We start from the raw sequence: 24,301 nt of genomic DNA on the forward strand, positions 1-24,301 counted from the left end.
AGCAGAGCAGCTTGACAAAGTGGTCCCCCAACTTACCATGGGTCTCACCAAAGTAGAGGAGGCTGAATCAGGAGCAACAGACACAATAGGCAACCCCAGCAGACTCACAGGTGAAGCATTGCCTCACCTGGAAAGACTGTTTGGGGCCCTGAATGGAAGTGAGGGAGGTGGTGAATGGACAGGTGTAGCAATTAGGCTGCCGGCAGGGTTAAGGACCAGGAAGGAGATTAAGTGGGGGAGGACTACCGGACAAAGGAATCACAGGAAGAACAATCCCTGCAGAAAGCGGGGTGGGGGGGGGGGGGTGCAGGTAAAGCATCCCTCCAAAGACACTGTATTCCCCCAGCGTTTTGCGGGTGTCCAATTGTATATTAGGTGTTTTTCTACAATGTGCGTTCTTTGTTTAAATTATTCTCTTGTATATATTAATAATATAGTATATAATAAATAAAATTAAATCAACTATTTAAATGCTTTAAGCGCGAAGTCGTGAATATTAATTACTGATTAATAAAGGTGTTTGTTATGAAGGATCAACGGTTTCACTGTATGACTGACGAAACAAAGAGGTTTTTGTAAGTTAATCAAAATACTAGAGAGACTTTATTGCTAATGCTATTTAACCTGGAGCTTATTGATATTCGGGGCAAAAGTATACTCAAGACACGGGCCCCACTGTACCCTTCCAGGTAGTTGTAGTCACTGTACTCTTTCGGGTTGTTATAGTACAGAGAATACGGTGCTACGAATCCAATCCAGGAAGTACTTCAGCAATCAACATGGCGCTTTTGAAAGGGCTTCTCCCCACAGTTTTGCGTTATTGTGGCGTTTATCCTCAGGTAATTTTATTTCAACATTATATGGAAAAATATTCAAGCGGCGAAAGTCGCGAATCGAGTGGTTTCACGGAACTTTTCGTGAGGCTCTGGTCACGGTTCGGTTTGAAACTATTCTCCGTTCTGAGCCTGATTACGGGACTGATTTGCGAGGAATGAATGCGGTCTCATTCCGGGTGGGTGGTCGTTCTGTCGTCTCATTCGTGATGTTCAAGGCTCCACTGAGTACCTTGGACGGTTCCAGACCACGCTCTCCAGAATCATGCTGTGAAAAGCACTTGACTGGGATTTATTCTGCTTGTTGTGCTGGTTACAACACGGGAAAGAACTCGTCATTCCATTCCCACACGAACTTCCCTGTTCCTGATTCTCTCTGGCATGCCCATCACATCCCCTGCTCGTGCTCTTCTCACCTGCCCTCACCATGGGGTGATTTAGGATGTGGATGAAATACGGAGCACAGGGGGAACCGGCGTGGCAGTGACGAGATCATGTAAGTTTTGCGCACAGCGGCAAAGAAAGATCAAATGGGGCCTTTGAAACAGTGAGGCAGCTGTTCTACCCACTGCACTCCTCCCCATACCAAACCAAGTATATCTTCAACTTCCACCACCTTCATAGGGAAGGCAATCCTGTCCTCAACAACACAGAGAAGTAAAACGCATACATTATGACGACGATTTTAATAACGTCTGATGTTTGAGGGAAATAGCATTTCTCTTTTTGCTTTCTCAACACCTCCAATTATTTTGGACACATCAATTGTCAACTCTTGGTTTTCTCTATTTGTAACTAATCTACACTGACTTTCTGTCCCCTTTCTAAGTCGATTTCTGTGTCTCAAGAATGATAAGTTTGGCATGAGATGGGGATTAATTGTGAAATTCCTGATGCTCTTGGTTCAATTCTCCATAAATAAATTGATCCTGGTTTGCTCAAAGGTCAGGATACCTTATTTCTGCTTTCAATTTTCATGTATAGAGTTCCTTTTAACTACCTAATTGGCTTAAGACCATAAGACATAGGAGTAGAATTAGGCCCTTTAATCATGTCTGATTTATTGCCCCTCTCCCCATAACTTCTGACACCCTGACTGACCGAGAGGCTGTCACCTTCCACTTTAAACAGACTGAATGCTTTGGCCTCTACAATAAATTCAACAGATGCATTAGCCTCTGGGTAAAGAAATTCCTCCACATCCAGGTTCTAAATGAACCTATCTCTATCCTGAGGCTGTGTCGACTGGTCCTAGACGCAGTCACTATAGGGAACATCCTCTCCACATCCACTCTATCTAGGCCATTCAATTTTGATAGCTTTCAATGATCCCCCATCCCCTCCCATTCTTCTAAACTCCAGCGAGTACAGGCTCAGGGCCATCAAACACTCCTCTTACATTAACCCTTTCATTCTCTGAATTATTCCTGTGAACCTCCTTTGGGCCTCCTCCAATACCAGCTCATCTTTCCATACATAAAAGGCCCAGAGCTGCTCACAATACTCCAATTTCAGTCTGACCAATACCTTATAAAGACTTAGCATTACATCTTTGCTCTTATATTTTGGTCCTCACAAAATGTATGCTGTTATTTAATTTGCCTTCTTTACCACCAACTCAACCTGCATGTTAAACATTAGGGATTCCTGCACAAGGACTCCCAAGTCCCTGTGCACCAATATTTTGAATTTTCTCCCCATTTAGAAAATAGTCTATAGTACACCTCTATTCTTTCTAGCAAAGTGCATGACCATACTACACTATATTCCATCCGCTACTTCATTACCTCCTCTCCCAGTCCAAGTTCTGCAGTCTCCCTGCTTCCTCAACACTCTGTGCCCCTCCATTTGTCTTCGTGTTGTCCAGAAACTTGACCTCCAAGCCATCAATTCTGTCATCCGAACCATTCACCTAAAATGTGAAAAGAAGCAGTCCCATCACCAACCCCTGCAGAACACCACTAGTCATGACAGCCAACCAAAAAGTCCCCTTTTATTCTCACTCTTTGCCTCCTGCCAACCAGCCAGTGCTCTCTCCATGCTAGTATCTTTCCTGTAATATCCTGGGCTCTTGTTAAGCAGTCACATGTATAGCTCCTTGTCAAGGGCCTTTTGAAAATCCAGGTAAAAAATAAGTACTGGCTCTCCTTCGTCTACCCTGCCTTCAAGCATTTCATCAGATTTTCCAGGCAAGATTTCCCCACAAGGAAACCATGCTTAGGCCTATTTTATCATGTGTCTCCAGGTACTGAAACTTCATCCTTATTAATGTACTCCAACTTCATCCCCATGACTGAAATGAGGTTAACTCGCCCATAAATTCCTTTTGGTTGAGGGCCAACCTCTTTTGCCACTGAAAAGATCTCCAGATGAGCAGAGCTAGGTGCGGAGTAAACTCAGGACTCGATAGTAGAAATCAATGATGAGGATTAATTAGGGGGATACTACAAGGAGTCATCAAACTAGGAGCTCACTTACTCAGGATTTGAGCGCACAGAACACCAGGTCACACAGAAATCAAATCCAGGACTCAGCGATGAGCACGGGTCCAGAATAACCTCAAACAGAACATAAAACACAGGAGACCTATGCAGCTCAAAATCAAAAACTAATCCCTTAAGAAGGAAAAGCTGAAGGAAATCATATTCGCATAATGAAAACACAGTCACAGCTTAATGATAAAAGTCGTCATTAAACAACTCTAATTAATTTTTAAAAATGACATTCAGGTGCATCAAGATGCCCCTCATTGGTCTGGATGGTTCATGACAGCCTCCCTCCCTTCTTAAAGAGCGGAGTGACATTTGCAATTTTCCAATCTTCCGGAACCATTCCAGAATCAAGTGAATGTTGAATGATCACTACTAATGGCTCCACACTCTCCTCAGTTTTATCTTTTAAAACCCTGGTGTGTAGTCCATCTGGACCAGGTGACTTACCTAGCTTCAGACCTTTCAGCTTCTCGAGCAACTTCCTCTTAGTAATAGCAATGGCACACACTTTTTCCCTTGACACTCTTGAATTTCTGGCATTATGCTAGCGTCTTCCACAGTTAAGACTGACACAAAATACTTAGGAAGTTCATCTACCATTTCTTTGTCTCCCCTTTACTTTCTCTCCAGCATCATTTTCCAGCAGTCCTCTATCTACTCTCGGCTCTCTTTATTTATCTGAAGAAATGTTTGGTACAGGTGTCCCCTGTTTTTCGAACGTTCATTTTACGACAACTCGCTGTTACGAAAGACCTAAATTAGTTACCTGTTTTCACTAACAGAGGTGTTTTCACTGTTATGAAAAAAGGCAGCGCGCACGCCGAGCAGCCAAGCTCCTCGCTGGGAACTGCGTTATAGCCGGCATTGCTTAAACACGTGCCTGTGAGCTTCTGTGCTTTATGTCGATTTATTTTGTGTATCTATTAGCAAGATGAGTTCTAAGGTATTGGAAAAGCCTAAAAGAGCGCGTAAGGCTGTAACACTTAGTGTAGAACTAGACTTAATAAAGTGTTTCAATCGTGGTGAACAAATTAAGGATATAGTGAGTTTGGCTAAGGGTTTGTGGAAGTTGACGAGGATGATGTTGAAGAGGTTTTGGCATCCCATGACCTAGAACTGAGAGATGAAGAGCTGATGATGAGGAAAGGATAACAATTGAAGCCGAACGCAGTAGCGAACGGCCAGAAAGTGAAGTCGTCCAGGAACTGTATGTGAAGCAATTTTGTGAGATTTTCGCTGCGATTGACAACGGTGCATTGAGTGCAGAAAAGTATGACTAATTTTGAAAGGGTACGTAGGTTTAGGGCATATTTGCAAGATGGTTTGAGTGCTTACAAAGAAGTGTATGATGGAAAAATGCGCGAGGCTAAGCAGTCAAGCATACTGTCGTTTTTCAAGCCTTCCACATCAGCCACAGCAGACAACGAGCCTCGATCTTTGATATCGAGGCAGGCAGACATTGAAGAAGGTGACCTGCCTGCCCTGATGGTAAAAGACGATGATGAGATGACACCTCAGTTTCCTCTACCTCCCACCACCTCAACCTCCGACGACTCAGCCTAACACACCATCATCAGTGTGTTCACTGTCTTCCTGATTCTGGTAAATGAAACTACACTGGACTTACATTATTTCTACTTTATATAGGCTGTGTATTTTTATGTGTTACTTGGTACGATTTGGCAGCTTCGTAGCTTAAAAGTTACTGGAAAGAGTGCTTCTGCCGTGAGTGCTTGTGCCGCGTGTTTCTGCCGGGAGTGCTTGTGCCGCGTGTTTCTGCCGGGAGCGCTTGTGCCGCGTGTTTCTGCCGGGAGCGCTTGTGCCGCGTGTTTCTGCCGGGAGTGCTTGTGCCGCGTGTTTCTGCCGGGAGCGCTTGTGCCGCGTGTTTCTGCCGGGAGCGCTTGTGCCGCGTGTTTCTGCCGGGAGCGCTTGCGCCGTGTGTTTTTGCCGCGAGTGCTGCCATGAGCACTTGCGTGAGATTTTTGCTGCGGTGGACAGTGCTGCAATAATTACAGAAAAGTATTCCTACATTATATAGGCTGTGTATTATCAGATCATTCCTGCTTTTAATAAATATTACTGTTATTTTCGGTTTTATGTGTTATTTGGCATGATTTGGTAGGTTATTTTTTGGGTCTGCAAACGCTCACACATTTATCTCATATAAATAAATGGTAATTGCTTCTTCACTTTAGGACATTCTGGCTTACGAACCATTTCATAGGAACACTCTACCTTCAAATAGTGGGGGAAACCTGTATCTTTCTTTATATTTATCTAGCTTCCATTCAGATTTCATCTTTTCTTTCCTTATGCTTTTTAGTTGTCGTCTGTTGGTTTTTAAAAGCTTCCTAATCCTTTACTTTCTCACCAATTGTTGCTATATTATGTCCCCTCTCTTTTGCTTTTATGCTGTCTTTGACTTACTTTGCCAACCATGGTTGCCTCATCCTCCTTTTAGAGTACTTCTTCATCTTTGAGATGCATCTATCCTGTGCTTTATGAATTGCTCACAGAAACTGGATTCTGCCATCATTCCTGCTAGTGTCCCTTTCCAAGCAACTTTGGCTAGTTCCTTTCTCATGCCTTTGTAATTTCCTTTATTCCACTGTAATATTCATACATCTGGCTTTATCTTCTCCCTCTTGAACTGCAGGTGAATTCTGTCATATTATGATCTCTGTCTCCTAAGGGTTTCTTTACCTCAAGCTCCCTAATCAAATCTGGTTCATTAGTTGGGGTAATGTACTAGGTCCGGTGCCCCCGGTGTGGCATGCTGTTTATCAGTGAGAGCTGACGTAGATTGGGAGTCCATTTTGCCAAGCACCTACACTCAGTCTGCCAAAAAATGAAGGATCTTTCAATGGCCACCCATTTTAATTCCACTTTCCAATCCCATTCTAATATGGCTATCCATGGTCTTCTCCACCGTCGTGATGAGGCCACACTTAAGTTGGAGGAACAACACCTTATATTTTGTCTGGGTAGCCTCCAACCTGATGACATGGACATCAATTTCTTGAACTTATGGTAATCCCCCATCCTTGCTTTCACCTCTCCCCATCCCCTTTTCTCCCTCTCACCTTATCTACTTGCCTGCCCATCACTTCCCTCTGCTGCTCCTCCCCCCTTTGCTTTCTTCCATGTCCACTTCTATCAGACTCCCCCTTCTCCAGCCATGTATCACTTTCACTAATCAACTTCCCAACTGTTTACTTCATTCCTCCACCTTCAGGTTTCACCTGTCATCTTGTGTTTCTCTCTCCCTTCCCCCCACTTTTTAAATCTACACCTCAGCTTTTTTCTGCAGTCCTGCCAAAGGGTCTCAGCTCAAAATGTCGTCTGATCTTTTTTCAGTAGGTGCTGGCTGGCCTGCTGAGTCCTCCAGCATTTTATGTGTGTTGATTTTCCCCTAGTGGGTTCAACCACAAGCTACTCTAAAAAGCTATCACAAAGGCATTCTACAAATTCCCTCTCTTGGGATCCAGTACCAACCTCATTTTCACAAACTACCTGCATATTGAAATCCCCCATGACTATCAGTTCAATGCCTCTTTGCATGTCTTTTCAACTTCCCATTGTAGTTTGTAGCCCGCATTCTGGCTACTATATTTAGCTCCCAATAGGTATTTTTACCCTTGTACCCATATCTGCATTTACATTCTACATCTTTTGATCCTACATCATTTCTTTCAAAGAATTTGATTTCATTTTTTACCAACAGAACCTCAGTACCCCCTCTGCCTGACTGCCTGCCCTTTCAATACAACGTGTATCCTTGGATGTTAAGCTCCCAACTGTGATCTTCCTTCAGCCACGACTTAGTGATGACAACATCATATCTGACAATTTCTAGCTGCACTACCTGATCATCTACTTTATTCTGCATACTGCGTGCATAAAAATATTAACACCTTCAGTCCAGTTTTTGTCACCCTATTTGAGTTCTCCCCCATTTTACACTTAAACTCATCCCATTGGCTGCAATTTTGCCCTATCATCTGCCTGTCCTTCCTCACAGTCTGACTACACATGTGTGCATTTATTTGTATACCAACTGCTCGATCACTCTGGTTCCCATTCCCCTGGCAAATTAGTTTAAACCATCTCCAACAGCTCTAGCAACCCTGCCCACACAGATAGTGTTCCCCTTGCGTTCAGGTGTAACCATCCTCTTTCCGCAAGCTTCGAAACATTAAAGTAACTCAAAGGAACCAATGGGAGTACAAAGTGCAGGTCCAGCTTCATCTTTACTCCCAGCAAGGAACATATGTACCATGTGGTAGAGGGATGATACATATTCTTAGATATACCAGTATCTGTAACCCGTAATGAATTATGTAAACGAACAAGAATGATTAATCTATATATATATATATATATATATATATATATATATATATATACACACACACACAAGTACTCACATTATTTAAATATTAAATACACAACAATATCTTCTGCAGAAGAGATGCCAATGATCCACAAATCTAATACCCCTCTCCCCGCACATATTCCTCAGCTATGCATTCATTTGCCAAATTATCCTTCTCTTACTCTCACTGGCATGTGCACAGGCAACAATTCAGGGATTACTACCTTGGAAGTTCTGTTTTTCAGTTTTCCACCTCGTTTTCTAAACTCTCTTTTCAGGACCTCCTCTCTTTTCCTACCTATATTGTGGGTAGCAATATGTAGCATGCCCTCAAGCTGTTCACTGTCCCCTTGAGAATGTTGACCTGATCCAAGACATCCCTGACACTGGCACCTGTAAGGCAAAATACCAACCAGGTATCCCTTTCACATCCACAGATTCTCCTGTATGACTATGGAATTCCCTATCATTGCTGCACTCCTCTTCTCCCCCCTTCCCTTCTGAGCCATAGAGCCAGACTCAGTCGTTGCAACTTCTTCTGGTAAATTGCCCTCTCCAACATTATGCAAAGTGGTATATCTATTATTGAGGGGAACTTCCACTGTGGTACCTTCACTGGCTGCCTAATCCCCTTTCCTCTTCTATAAGTCAGTTAGGCACCTGCTTCCTGTAACTTAAGGGTGACTACTTCCCTGTAGCCCCAATCTATAACTGCTTATGAGCTGAAGGACATCGACCTGCAGCTCCAGTTCCTTAACATGGTCTATAAGAGCTGCAGCTTGGGTGTATTTTATGCAGATGTAGTTAGTGGAGACTAGAGGTCTCCTAGGATACCCACAGCTCACACAAAGAACATACCACTAAATTCGGGCCAATTTCCAGTGCACTAGCTATGTACTAATAGACAAAAAGAGAGAAAAAAATTACTAGAAACTTACTTAGAACCTCAGCCTGTGCTTGCTCATTCCCATTTTAGCCCATTGAGCCAAAGGCTCCCACTTTAACACTGGCCCACTCCAAATGTGGCCATTCCAATAATGATGATGTTACATAGGAGCAGATTTAGGCCATTTTGCACATTAAGTCTACTCTGCCATTCAATCGTGGCTGATTTATTATCCCTCTCAACCCCATTCTCCTGTCTTTATCTCAGAACCTCAAAACCTATCAACCTCCACTTTACTACTACGTTGATTCAGGCCTAGGGGGCTGGCGTTGGGCATGATGACGGACTCTCCACTCCTCCCTCTCCCTTATCAGTGTGTTCAGTTCATCTACATTAGCTGCGCTGCTATCTTCTAGGAGGGTGTTGACCATAGTCTTGGGAGGGCGCCCGGGGTTCACCCTCCCACGCTTGGGCTCCCATGTAATGACTAGGCTGGCAGGTAGCTCAGGGTGGCGTAGATAGTGCCCTGCTAGTTGCAGTCTTCTCACCTTGATTTTAGTAGTGAGCATCGTTAGGTCGTCATAGAGCTCGACGTTCGTCATGTGCTGTTGCCAACTCACATCAGAGCCATCCGGAGCATTCGTGTATAGCAACCATCTAGTGACTTTCACATGGTCTTGGTGAGTGTCCGTGTCTCACATCCGTATGTGAGAAGGAACTCTGACTGCTATGAAGATCCTCTTTTTGAGCCCTCTGGTCAGGTTCGACCTCCAGATTCCCTTCACGTCATTCATAGCCCTCCACGCCAGCGCCTTCCCTGTATTTATGTCCTTCTCCAAACTCATCATTCTTGACCCGAGGTCCTTAAAGTCTAAGACTTTCTTAATGCTATCATTCTTTACGGTCTTGAGACTACCTTTGTCGCAGTTGAACGCCATGTACTCTCTCTTTTTAGCATTTAGGTGAAGTCCAACTTTGTTGCACTCAATTTCCACTTTTATCAGTAGCTGCTGTGCTTCCTCCATCTGGTCAGAGAGCAGGACTATGTCATCTGCAAAATCGAGATCTGTGAGCATAACTGGTCTGACCCTTTTGGTTCGTCCTGGTTTTAAATATACCTAATAACTTGACCTCCATAGCTGCCTGTGGCAAAGAATTCCACAGATTCCCCGCCCTCTGGCTAAAGCAATTCCTGCTACAGCTTGCATCTGCAGCTCTTGGACTGAATAATTATCTACGGCTTTCTGAATATGGGAAAGAGAAGCACGATAGGCCATTCACCCTCCAGATGATGACATTTATTTTCTCATCTCTATCCTGGATGTCCACTCCCATTTTTCCTTTGGTTCAAGAAATCCTTGTCATGGGAATCTTCATCCCCACATCCACACTGTTAGGTTTTGTAGGATTTTGTACATTACTGTGCAAAAGTCTTAGGCACATATATACAGCTAGGGTGGCTAATATTTTTGCACAGTACTGTACTCGTCATCATTGAGTGTAGAGTGAGTTTATAAATCTGGCAGGAGTAAAGGATGTTGGGAAATGGAGAGGGTGGAACGCTACGGGAGGGTGTAACACTGGTGGCACAGAGGAGTGCCTGGGCGGTGTTGGTGCAGGGACACTCATCCTCAGACACCAGACAACATTATTTGATTCCAAAGATTGCTTTATTGATCATTACAGAATATCTCTTTTGTGCTTCCTGCTCCCTCCCCCTTCCTTCCCCCTTTCCTAACTATGTGCCTAAGACTTTGGCACAGTACTGTATGTGCTAACTCCTCATTATTCACAAAGGCTAGGGGCTTCCTGTCATTAGCAAATAAGTATAGGTACCATAATGGGTATTGGCAATAGCACTGAGGTTGCATTCACATGGAGCAGTCAAACCCGTTGTGGATGTAAGGAGACACAAGAAACTGTTGATCTCCATTTAGGGTGGGAATGGAAATCCATCTCATGAGCATCCCTTCCTGCCAGGTGTGTTCAAAGGCAATGTTTTGTTGTGATTACAATGTATGCACAGGAGACAGCAAAAACCTGGACGCAACAAACAATCTGCTGGAAGAGCTCAGTGGGTCGAACTGTAGGGGGTAGAGCGGGAGAAAAGGAATCGACTGCGTTGTGAGTCGGAAGTCCCGGGGTTTCAACCAGAAACATACCTTCCCCTCGCACTCCCCACAGATGCTGCTCAACAACTGAGTTCTTTCAGCAGGTTATGTTTGTAACTCCTATTTAAGTTGCAGCAAACTAGATTCTGGCTTCAGTCACAGATCTCCTGCATTGCTGACTTCTTAGTGCCCCTAGCCCAGCTCCAGAGACACTTGCTTCAGACCTCAGTTGTTCTGGCTCACCTGGAGCCATGCTCCTAACACCCTGAGCTTCCCCCAGAACCAGCTCCAGCCCTGTTTGATATTTCAATATCTGCCAGCACGAGGCATCTTATGGCAGAGAGACCAGAGCACAGGGTTCTGGAGGAACAGCCTATGTTTTCCATTACTTCCAGTAATACAAGGCTGATCTTGTGAATATGAAGATCTGTGAATGGTCTGTCTGTTGCTAGCAAGGACCTAATTATATTTCACTAACAAAGCCTTTTGCACTCAGAGTAAAAGCCTAGTTTGCTCAATATCTTGTCATAGTACCACCGGCTCCCCCTATTCCAGGATTCAAACTGGTGAATGTTTGTTTTCTTCCTTCCCAAGTGTACCTTTCCTTTGGTGGGATGACTAGACCTGTACACAACATTCCAATTGCATAAGGTGTTTTTACTCCCGTGTTCAAACCCTCTTCAAATAAAGGCCAACGTGCTGTTTACTTTCCTAAATGCTTGAATGTTCTGTTTCAGTGACCCAAGAATGAGGACATCCAATTCCCTCTGAATGTCAACACTTTAAATCTCTCATCTTTAAATAAAAATCTTCACCTTTCTCCTTTTTCTTCTACCAAATTTGACAAACTCATATTTTTCCACTAAACATTCCATCTGCCACATCCTCGTTCACTTACCCTGTCGCAATGGCCCAGCAGTAGTTCTGATTTCTCCTCTAAATCCACACAATCATCCAGCTTTGTATCATCAACATATGGGCATGTGACATTTGAATCACTATAAATTATAAACAGCCATCAATTCCTTCAGTGCCCACTCATTCCAATTTATTCTTACTTCTGTGCTCCTTGATCCATGCCAGTTTGCCATATCCAAGCCTTGTGTTCTAGATTTAATCATTTTATATGTAACACTATCAAAGAGTTTCTGAAAATAAAAATACATTATGTCCATTGGTTTGCTTTTGTTTATTCTGCTGGCTACACTCTCAAGAACCCAATATTTTAGTAGAACATTATTTTCCATTCATAGTTCCAACCTTTTGTAATTTTTTAATGCCAGATACCCATTTCGTCAATGATGAATTTGCGCAAGTTCACTACTTCTAATTTCGGGTTCTCTGGACTAGTTTCCTGTTTTCTTTTTCTTGCCAGTCTTAGATCACAGCCTTATATTTACTATCTACTAATCTATGGAACCGTTCTAGACATTATCAAGTTTATTATCATATGCACAAGTACATGTATGCACAGGGCAATGAAAAGCTTACTTACAGCAGCATCACAGTCACTTTGCATCATATAAGCAGCATTCACAAGGAACACGTAGATTAAATATCAATTACTATATACACAATTTTTACAAGTAACCATAATTAGGGCAAAAAACAACCATTCTAGTGCAAGATGGTCAAAAGTGTTCATAGTGTTGCGAAACTATAATGATTAAGGTTTTTCCCCTGGTTGGTTTAAGAACCAAGTAGTTGAAAGGAAGTAGCTAATCCTAAACTGAGGCTGCGGGATTTCAAGCTTTTGTACCTCCTCCCATATGGAAATACTATAGAAACCTCTTTCTACATTTTAGGTTATAAATTAGTAAGGCTAACATTACTTTCATCTTTATAATTACATTTTGTGCCAGGCCTGGCATTCTGGTGATGTATGTACCTGGACATTAATAAGTCTCAGGGTTTCCACTTAACCTACTGACATTTATTTCTAATTCTTTTTCTCCCATATTCTTCGCCTATTTTACTAGCAGCATTGTGTCAATATCAAACTTAGACTTACAGATCTGGTTTGTACACATTGTTTAATATGATTGTATGTATATACTATACTTTGTTGTTGACTAACAATTCTATCAACCAGATTAGTAATTTGTGTCCAATTCCATGAATGTTCATTTTAGTTAAGCTGAATTCCTCTCTCATGGGACATACAAAGGCATCTCAATCTTGTGCAGCAATATGTGTTACCTTTCAGTTCCATGAAGTAGCTGTGGTCCTGTCAGTAGGCCTTTTCGATCCTTTCTAACTGTGCCTGATTATTGGAGATGTTTAGAAATAGATGAAACAAAAACTCACTCATCCAAAAACATGTGAGTTGATTAAAATCACTAATATCAATTAATTAACATTATTGATAAAAACTCATAGATTCTATTAACTTTTAATTGGAGATTATTAGCTCACTCAAATGAATGTGATTACACTAGATGTGCCAACTATGATCAGAGGGCCAAATATGGTATACCAGCACCTTGGCTCGGGTTGGTTTGGAGCTGCCACTGGATAAAACAACTTTTAAAAGACATTTGGATAGGTACATACGTGGATTGGAAAGGTTATGGGCCAAACGTTGGCATACGGGACAAGCTAGGATTGAGTATCTTGGTCAGAATGGACCAGTTGGGCTGAAGGAACTGTTTCTACACTGTGTAACTCGATGACCATGGAATAAGATTGCTCTGCACCTCAATCCTGCAACATAGACAACTAAAGTGTGATACACCAAGTCTTTGTTCTCTGAAGAAACTACAACTAGCCATTAACCTGATCCAGCTCATAGGTCTTTAAAACAGTTTTGGATGGCTTAATTCTTTACAAATTCACACTGGCACATTAATCAGCTCAAATCCATCTACATGCTCATGTACACCATTGGTGTGGTGTTTAAAGACTGGTGTTTTCCATAAAACCAAATAAGTGAAACTTAAAGCTCATATGTTCTCTTTAATACACATTTTTAAACAATTATTTCAAGTATGATAAATTATTTTTTTTATTGTGGTTGGAAATTGCTAAATGTGTTTGGGCAACTTTTTTTTGACAAGGTAAATGTATCCTTGACAAAGATCAAAGTTGTAATAAATGTAAGTACGGTAAAGGTTATAAAGTTCTGGAGGTTGTAGATGTATGATTCAGAGCAGTCCAGTATAGGAGTCACAGATTGACCCCTTTGATCCACCATGTCCATGTCAACTCTTTGGCCCTCTGCCCACACTTGGTCCAGTTCTAGTAGCCCATCCTCATTCCTGATCTCTAGTGCTGACCATGTGGAGTTTGTACATTTTTCCTGTGACTATGTGCTCTGATTTCCTGCCACTTCCAAAAGACAAGCTTGTTGATAGACTCATTGGCCAATTACCCCTACCATATAAGCAACAGGAAGAATCTGGGAAAAGTAGATGAACCAGCATTCTGTGAACCAACATAGACATGGTGAGCCAAAATAACCTCCTTCTATCTCATATGGAAATACGGAGCAGTACTGAGCAAATTGGTAAGTTGGTTTATTATCTGTCACATGTACCAAAGTATAGTGGAAAGGTTTGCTTTGCATGCTATTCATACAGATAATTTCATCACATCAATGCATTAAAATCTTACAAGGAAAAACAATAATAGAATGCAAAAGAAAGTGTTACAGTTACAGAGAAAGTATAGTACAGGCAATAAGGTGCAAGGCCATAACAAGATAGATTTTGAGGTCACAAGTCCATCTTATTGTACTAGAGGATTGTTTATTAGTCTTATGACAAAGGGATAGAAGCTGTCTTTAAGCTTGGTGTACTACCTGTATTTTCAGGCTTTTGTATCTACTGCCTCATGGGAGTGGGGAGAAAACAAAATGTTCACGGAGCTTGGCATCTTTGATTATGCTGGCTACTTTACCAAGACAGCAAGAAAATGTAGACAGATGTACCAAGTTTGTAAATTTTGTATTATGTATATTTTATACTGCAGATGTTAATCCAACTAAGTCGGAGAAACATTACTTCGCCAGTCCAGATCAAAGGAATGGATCACCTTGTTTTGACAGTAAAGAGTATTGAAAATACTGTCATGTTCTACTCTCAAACACTGGGAATGCAAGTTGTCACTTTCAAGGTAAATTTTCTGTTTATCAGTTTTTCTTGTTTGCCATTTGTATACTTCTTGATTTCATCAACACTATTCCCTCTACACTTAAATACATTCATAACCAAAACATCTTTCCAAATTTGGAAAAACTGTTCCAACAGTTCTCTTTCATATTCTTATAAATTTGTCAAATAGTTCAGTCTTACTTAAAATTTCAGGTAAAGCCTGTTGTTTCTCTCTCAAACATGCATACAGTAGGCCCTCCTTATCTGCGGGGGATTGGTTCCGGGACCCCTCGTGGATGCTCAAGTCCCTTATTTAACATGTATCAGTGCGGTGGTCTTTAGGACCCAGCGGAACCCCGGACTTTATTTAACTTGTCTCCGTGCAGTGGACATTAGGACCTGGCATCGCAGCTTTGAATCCGCAGTGTTTCTGTTGACGAAAATAATCACGATCGTGATTGAAAATAAGGTGGAAGTAATAAAGTGATCGGAAAGAGGTGAAACGCCATCGGTCATGGAAAAACATTAGGCTACAATCGGTCAACGATCGGAACAATTTTAATGGAGCATATGAAAGGCCCTGCCCCGATGAAAGCTACAATTATTACTAAGCAACGCAGAGGTTAAATTATTGAAATACGTATATTTCTTAAGTGTTTTATATGCATAGAAAGGTAAAATATGTACCATATACTAAGAAAAACGTTTGACTAAGTGATGCTAAATAATACCAGATGTACCTGTTCCGACTTCAAATCCGACTTAAAGACGGACTCAGGAACAGAACTCATTCATAACTCGGGGACTGCCTGTACTTTTAAGTCATTTCTAGATTACTTATAATACCTAATACAATATAAATGCTATGTAAATAGTTGTTATACTGTATTGTTTAGGGAATAATGACAAGAAAAAATAGTCTGTACATGCTCAAGCAACGAGTGCTGGAGAGAGAACTTCCAGGATTTCCCGATCCGCAGTTGGTTGAAACCGTGCAAACGGAATCTGCAGATAAGGAGGGCTGACTGTATTTCCTCTCTTTTGCAATTTGCCTTGGTTATCAATCAGATCAGGGTTTCTTTTATTACTCTAGAAGGTGATGCTGAGCTGTTTCCTTAGCATGAAGCATTATAATTATGACATTGAATTCTGACTCAGTAATAATAATAATGTTTTCAACTTCAGTTTCAGTTTACAATAACCATAAATTCCATGATATTTCAAGTGCTTATCTAACCCTACCTTATTTTTTTTAATGATCAAGCATCCACCACCCTTGGAAACAGAGAATCATGATTCACTACGGTTTGAGAGGAGAATTTCCATATACAGTAGTTCAGTTTGAAATGACCAGCCCCTGATTTTGCAGCAATGTGCCTTGGTTTATGGCTCTCCTTCTAGTGAAGACATCTCACCATCTACCCTGTTAGGCTCCTTTAAGATTTTTATAAGTTTGAATTAGGTCACTTCTCATTATTCTAATCCTCAAAAAATACAAATCCAAACTGTCTAGTTCTTCTTCTATCACACAATCCTTTCAACCTAGATATTAGCTTGGTGAAGCTCCTTAAGACTATTTCCAATGTTACTATAATTGTTTTTTAAGGGGACCACAACTGTCCACAGTATTCCAGATGTGGCCTCACCAGCACTGTAACAAAACCTCTCTACTCTTAAACTCAAACCTTTTTGCAATAAAGGCTAACCACCATTTGTCTGTCAGGTCTGCCCAGGCAGGCACACCCCAGTCTCCATTCAGCCAACAGGAGTTGCCTGCCATTGATTTCCCACTCATCACCTGCAACCTATTTAAACCCAGCACTCATTCACATTCTTTGTTCACCCATTGAACCAACCGGCCTTAACCAGTTGTTCCCAGACTTCATTTTTGCCCATGATGTTTAGCATATGTTCTTTCTCTTTTTATGGCCCCTTACGGCTTGTTATTTTTAAAGTCTTGTAGCGGTGTGCTACACGCAGCGCTAAAATAATGACACGGAGTCGGTAAACTGCAGTCAAAGATAACTTTATTCGAACTACACAGCCTTGCTTTTAAACCTCCCTCAACCTGCCCCCCGTGGGCGCAGATGCTCCAAAAGACACGTACTCACAAACCCCCGTAGACTATCTCCCTTAGCCGGAACGCTGGCTAATTGTGAGCCGGTTCGGATGTGCCAGGAAATGGGTCGCCACATAACCCCCCCCCACAGAACCAGCGATACACCCCCCAATGTCCACAGTCTGGACCGGACCCTGTTTGGGAGGTCGGCCTCTGCGCCGCGGTGCCGGAAACTCGACCGGTTGCACCACGTCCACATGGGCTGGTTTGAGTCGGTCCACTGTGAAAACCTCCTCTCTCCCCCCAGTGTCCAGCACGAATGTGGACCTGTTGTTCTTGAGCACCGTGAACAGCCCCTTGTAGGGCCGTTGCAGCGGTGGCCGATGCCTGCCCCTTCGTACAAACACAAACTTACAGTTCTTTGGGTACGCAGGTCGGGTTCTGCCTGTGCTGCGAAGTGGGTATGGGGGCCAGGTGACTGAGCCTCTCGCGTAGTCGGCCCAGGACTGCTGCGGGTTCCTCCTCTTGCCCCCTTGGGGCTGGTATGAACTCCCCGGGGACGACCAGGGGCACGCCTTACACCAACTCGGCCGACGAGGCGTGCAGGTCGTCCTTGGGTGCCGTGCGGATGCCGAGTAGGACCCAGGGAAGCTCGTCCGCCCAGTTAGCTCCTCGCAGGCGGTCCATGAGGGCCGACTTCAGGTGATGGTGGAAACGCTCCACTAGCCCGTTCGACTGCGGGTGGTAGGCAGTGGTATGGTGCAGCTGAGTCCCCAAAAGGCTGGCCATAGCTGACCACAGGCTGGAGGTGAACTGGGCGCCTCTGTCGGAGGTAATGTGGGCCGGTACACCAAAGCGGGACACCCAGATGGCGATCAGTGCCCGGGCGCATGATTCGGAGGTGGTGTCGGTGAGCGGGATCGCCTCCGGCCATCTTGTGAACCAGTCCACGATAGTGAGGAGGTGCCACACTCCTCACGACACTGGCAGGGGGCCCATGATATCCACATGAATGTGGTCGAAACGCCGGTGGGCGGGATGGAACTGCTGCAGCAGAGCTTTGGTGTGCCGCTGCACCTTGGCCGTCTGGCAGTGCATGCACGTCTTGGCCCATTCACTGACCTGTTTGCAGAGACCGTGCCAAACGAACCTGCTGGAAACCATCCGGACAGTTGTCCTGATGGAGGGGTGTGCCAAGTTATGAATGGAGTCGAAAACGCGCCGCTGCCAAGGTGCCGGGACGACAGGACAGGGCTGGCCAGTGGCGACGTCACAGAGTAGGGTCCTCTCACCTGGGCCTATGGGGAGGTCCTGGAGCTGTAAACCAGAGACTGCGGTTCTGTAACTCGGGATCTCCTCATCTGCCTGCTGCGCCTCTGCCAGCGCCTCAAAGTCTACCCCTTGGGAAAGGGCATGAATGTTAGGGCGAGAGAGCGCATCCGCCATGACATTGTCCTTACCCGAGACGTGCCGGACATCCGTCATGTATTCAGAGATGTACGACAGATGTCGCTGCTGGCGGGGCGACCAGGGGTCGGACGCTTTCATAAACGCAAAGGTAAGCGGTTTGTGGTCCGTGAACGCGGTGAAGGGCCGACCTTCTAGGAAGTACCTGAAATGCCGGATTGCCAGGTAGAGCGCCAACAGTTCCCGGTCGAAAGCACTGTATTTGAGCTCGGGTGGCCGCAGGTGTTTGCTGAAAAACGCCAGGGGTTGCCAGCGACCCGCGATGAGTTGCTCCAGTACCCCACCGACTGCCGTGTTAGATGCGTCCACTGTGAGGGCGGTAGGGACGTCCATTCTGGGATGTACTAGCATCGCGGCGTTCGCCAAGTCTTCCTTCGTTTGAATGACTTCGTTTGGGACTCCTCGTCCCAGGTAATGTCCTTGCCCGGACCTGACAGCAGGGCGAACAGGGGGCGCATGATCCGGGCAGCTGAAGGGAGGAAGCGGTGGTAGAAATTGACCATACCTACGAATTCCTGAAGGCCTTTGATCGTGGTGGGTCGGGGGAAGTGGCGGACCGCATCTACCTTAGTGGGCGGGGTGGGGGGGGTTGCCCCATCTTTCGTAATCCTGTAGCCCAGGAAGTCGATGGTGTCGAGCCCGAACTGGCATTTGGCCGGGTTGATTGTTAGACCGTATTCACTCAGCCGGGCATAGAGTTGACGGAGGTGGGCCAGATGCTCCTGACGACTGCTGCTGGCTATGAGGATGTCGTCCAAATAGATGAACGCAAAGTCCAGGTCACGTCCCACCACGTCCATTAACCGCTGGAACGGCTATGCGGCATTCTTCAGGCCGAACGGCATGCGGAGGAACTCGAAAAGGCCAAACGGGGTGATGAGAGCCATTTTGGGGACGTCGTCTGGATGCATCGGGATTTGATGGTACCCTCAGATGAGGTCTACCTTGGAGAAGATCCATGCGCTGTGCAGGTTTGCTGCAAAGTCCTGAATGTGCGGCACAGGGTAGCGGTCCGGTGTGGTAGCCTCGTTCAGCCTGCGGTAGTCGCCGCACAGTCTCCAGCCCTCTGTCGCTTTGGGCACCATGTGCAGGGGGGAGGCCCATGGGCTGTCGGACCGCCGGATGATCCCCAATTCCTCCATCCTCTGGAACTCCTCCTTCGCCAGTCGGAGCTTGTCCGGGGGAAGCCGCCGAGCGCGGGCGTGGAGGGGTGGTCCCTGGCTCAGGATGTGGTGCTGTACACTGTGTCGGGGCATGGCCGCTGTGAACTGTGGTGCCAGAGCCGAAGGGAAATCCGCCAGGACCCTGGTGAAGTCGTTGTCGGACAGCGTGATGGAGTCGAGGTGAGGGGCTGGCAACTGGGCTGCACCCAGGGAGAACATCTGAAAGGTCTTGATGTGGACCAGTCTCTTCCTGGGCAGGTCGACCAGTAGGCTGTGAGCCCGCAAAAAATCTGCACCCCGAAGTGGTTGGGCTACGACGGCCAGTGTAAAGTCACATGTGAACTGGCTGGAGCCGAACTGTAGCTGCACCTGACGGGTGCCATAGGTCCTTACTGTGCTGCCGTTCACGGCCCTCAGGGGGGGACCCGGTGCCCTGCTGCGGGTGTCGTAACTCGTCGGAGGTAAGTCACTGATCTCGGCACCGGTGTCGACCAAAAAGCGGCGTCCTGACCGCTTGTCCCACACATACAGGAGGCTATCCCGATGGCCAACCGCCGTAGCAATCAGCGGCGGCTGGCCCTGGCGTTTCCCGGGAACTTGCAGGGCGGGCGACAACGGCAGGCTTCTGCGCCCCACCGCTGGTGGAAGAAGCACCAGTGTTCATTGGGCCGGGGGTTGGCGGGCTCTGCGGCCGGGCCTGGACTGGTTTACTGCTGGGAGCGTGGCCGGGTGATCTGTGCGATGGATGCCCCACTCACCTTCTTGGCATTCCACAGCAAGTCCGCTCGGGCTGCCACCTTCCGGGGGTCACTGAAATCCGCGTCGGACGGCAGCAGGCGTATGTCCTCGGGCAGCTGCTCCAGGAATGCCTGCACAAACATGAGGCAGGGTGTCTGTCCGTCGGCCAGAGACAACATCTCATTCATTAAAGCCGATGGAGGTCTGTCGCCCAAGCCATCCAGGTGCAGTAAACGGGCAGCCCGCTCGCGCCGTGAGAGTCCGAAAGTCCTGAGGAGCAGGGCTTTGAATTCCGTGTACTTGCCATCCGCTGGGGGAGACTGTACGAACTCCGCGACCTGGGCCGCTGTGTCCTTGTCGAGGGAGCTCACCACGTAGTAGTAACGGGTGTCTTCTGAGGTGATCTGGCGAACGTGGAATTGGGCTTCTGCTTGCTGGAACCAGAGGTGAGGTTGCGGCGTCCAGAAACCAGGCAGTTTCAACAAAACCGCATGAACATCTGTCATCTCTGGTCCAAAAATCGTTTGGACCATCGGGGTCGCCAATTGTAGCTAAAATAACGACACGGAGTCGGTAAACTGCAGTCAAAGATAACTTTATGCGAACTACACAGCCTTGCTTTTAAACCTCCCTCAACCTGCCCCCCGTGGGCGCAGATGCTCCAAAAGACACGTACTCACAAACCCCCGTAGGCTATCTCCCTTAGCCGGAATGCTGGCTAATTGTGAGCCGGTTCGGATGTGCCAGGAAATGGGTCGCCACAGTCTATTATTAAAGTAATAGCTCATCCCTGAATCATCTCTGCTGCACTGCTTTTGGGCCAAGCCTTCTCTATGTTTCCTGATAGGATAAGTGAACAAGCAATTGACTCAGCAGTGTTTGCTCACCTAAATGAAGATTAGGTTGACATGAGCACATGATCCAGAAGCAGCAGGAAACCATTGACCATCTGCTTATCTTTCTCTTCCAACACTCCATCTCGATACAGTGACCTCACACCAGATTGCAGCTCCCTCTGAGCCCCGGATTCTGGCGTCTAAATGCTTCAATGGATCCCCAACCCAATGCCGCAATTTCCTGTCCCATTGCACCTTGCACTTTGAGTTCCACCCATATCTGCATTCTGTTGACAGAGCCAAGATCGCCTTTGTCATCTTTCTCTTGCCTGGGTAAGCTCCGACCTGGGTTGCCGCTATTGAGACAATAAGACCACTATTTGCAATAAGTATGAGGAAATCAGTGCTGGAGATGTGCTGATTTTCAACCACCCAGGAAATGGAAGGGAGGCAGCAGATTGGATACTTTCCCTGTGTCAAGTCCCATGCTCGGTGCTGGATTACACCGCGAAACTTAGGACCATCGCAGCACAGTGTGACTAGAATGCAAACATTCTGCTGGTCCACTGCCATCACAGCTTGTCAGAGTAGTTGAAAGGTGAGCCGTCTATCTGGGAGATGTCCACCGACATCAAAAGCCTCATCACTCTGGCCCTCCAAATTGACATTTAGTTCACCAGTTCCAATCCCAGAACCATTTCATAACACCCACTGGCCACTACGAATATTTGGTGCTGCCTTGTGGGCTCTCCAATGGTTCGGCTGTTTTCCAAGCCTTCATTAACAAGATCCTCTGAGACATGCTACAGAGACTCTGTGGGTAAAGGTTAGGAATAGGAAGGGGTCAATAACTTTACTGGGTGTTTTTTTATAGGCCACCTAATAGTAACAGGGGTATTGAAGAGTAGATAGGGAAACAGATCCTGGAAAGGGGTAATAATAATAGAGTTGTCGTAATGGGAGATTTTGATTTCCCAAATATCGATTAGCATCTCCCTCGAGCGAGGTGTTTAGATGGGATAGAGTTTGTTCAGGAAGGTTTCTTGACACAGTATATAGATAAGTCTACAAGAGGAGAGGCTGTACTTGATTTGGTATTCGGAAATGAAGCTGGTCAGGTGTTAGATCTGTCAGTGGGAGAGCATTTTGGAGATAGTGATCACAATTCTATCTCCTTTACAATAGCATTGGAGAGAGATAGGAACAGACAAATTAGAAAAGCGTTTAATTGGAGTATGGGGAATTATGAGGCTATCAGGCAGGAAATTGGAGGCTTAAATTGGAAACGGATGCTCTCAGGAAAAAGTACAGAAGAAATGTGGCAAATATTCAGGGGATATTTGTGTAGAGCTCTGAATAGGTACATTCCAATGAGACAGGGAAGTTATGGTAGGGTACAGGAACTGTGGTGTACAAAGGCTGTAATATATCTAGTCAATAAGAAAAGAAAAGCTTACAAAAGGTTCAGAGAGCTAGGTAATGTTAGAGATCTAGAAGTTCATAAGGCTACTAGGAAGGGGCTTAAGGAGAGCCAGAAGGGGCCATGAGAAGGCCTTGGTGGGCAGGATTAAGGAAAACCCCAAGGCATTCTACAAGTATGTGAAGAGCAAGAGGATAAGACATGAAAGAATAGGACCTATCATTTGTGACAGTGGGTAAGCGTGTATGGAACCGAAGGAAATAGCAGAGGCACTTAATGAATATTCTACTTCAGTAATCACTATGGAAAGTGATTGTAGTGATGAAGCAGACTGAAAAGCTTGAGCATGTAGACATTAAGAAAGAGGATGTGCTGGAGCTTTTGGAAAGCATCAAGTTGGATAAGTCACTGGGACCGGACAAAATGTACCCCAGGCTTCTGTGGGGACGGGAGAGGTTCCGGATGTTTGAAAGGTTGCAGATGTTGTTCCTTTATTCAAGAAAGGGAGTAGAGATAGCCCAGGAAATTATAGACCAGTGAGTCTTACCTCAGTGGTTGGTAAGTTGATGGAGAAGATCCTGAGAGGCGGGATTTATGAACATTTGGAGAGGTATTATATGATTAGGAATAGTCAGCATGGCTTTGTCAAGGGCAGATCATGCCTTACGAGCCTGATTGAATTTTTTGAGGATGTGACTAAACACATTGATGAAGGTAGAGCAGTAAATGTAGTATATATGGATTTCAGCAAGGCATTTAATAAGTTACCCCATGTAAGGCTTATTGAGAAAGTAAGGAGACATGGGATCCAAGGGGACATTGCTTTGTGGATCCAGAACTGGCTCACCCACAGAAAGCAAAGAGTGGTTGTAGACGGGTCATATTCTGCATGGAGGTCGGTCACCGGTGGTGGTGTGCCTCAGGGATCTGTTCTGGGACCCTTAGTATTCGTGATTTTTATAAATGACCTGAGTGAGGAAGTGGAAGAATGGGTTAGTAAATTTGCTGAAGACACAAAGGTTGAAGGTGTTGTGGATAGTGTGGAGGGCTGTCAGATGTTACAGCGGGACATTGATAGGATGCAAATCTGGGCTGAGAAGTGGCAGATGGAGTTCAACCCAGATAAGTATGAAGTGGTTCATTTTGTTAAGACAAGATCAGAGGGATCCTGGGGTCCAAGTCCATAGGACGCTCAAAGCAGCTGTGCAGGTTGACTCTGTGGTTAAGAAGGTGTATGGTGTATTGGCCTTCATCAATCATGGAATTGAATTTAGGAGCCGACAAGTAATGTTGCAGCTATATAGGACCCTGGTCAGACCCCACTTGGAGTACTGTGCTCAGTTCTGGTCACCTCACTACAGGAATGATGTGAAAGCCATAGAAAGGGTGCAGAGGAGATTTACAAGGATGTTGCCTGGATTGGGGAGCATGCCTTATGAGAATAGGTTGAATGAACTCAGAATGAAATGAGCGACAGAGGATGAGAGGTGACCTGATAGAGGTGTACAAGATGATGAGAGGCATTGATCATGTGAATAGTCAGAGGCTTTTTCCCAGGGCTAGAATGGTTGCCACATGTCTAAGGTCCTGGGAAGTAGGTACAGAGGAGATGTCAGGGATAAGTTTTTTTACTCAGAGAGTGCATGGAATGGGCTGCCAGCAATGGTGGTGGAGGCGGATAGATAGGGTCTTTTAAGATATATTTAGGTAGGTACATGAAGCTTAGTAAAATAGAAGAATATAGATAAGCCTAGTAATTTCTAAGGTAGGGATGTGTTCGGCACAACTTTGTGGGCCGAAGGGCCTCTATCATGCTGTAGGTTTTCTATG

At 45.2% G+C, this 24,301-nt stretch overlaps 1 protein-coding gene across 2 annotated transcripts in view; it reads left to right on the plus strand.

Moving 5' to 3' along the window:
- The first annotated feature begins 733 nt into the window (after window positions 1-733).
- Window positions 734-24,301, plus strand: part of glod5 (glyoxalase domain containing 5) — a 50,513-nt gene continuing 26,945 nt past the window's right edge. For both annotated transcript variants that reach the window (XM_059977169.1, XM_059977170.1), the window contains exons 1-2: window positions 734-839; window positions 14,667-14,810. In XM_059977169.1, the coding sequence (XP_059833152.1) occupies window positions 780-839; window positions 14,667-14,810 (204 nt within the window). In that variant the 5' untranslated portion in view covers window positions 734-779. The remainder of the gene's footprint in view (window positions 840-14,666; window positions 14,811-24,301) is intronic.

This window comes from Hypanus sabinus, chromosome 8, assembly GCF_030144855.1.
Source record: "Hypanus sabinus isolate sHypSab1 chromosome 8, sHypSab1.hap1, whole genome shotgun sequence".
Lineage (NCBI taxonomy): Eukaryota > Metazoa > Chordata > Chondrichthyes > Myliobatiformes > Dasyatidae > Hypanus > Hypanus sabinus.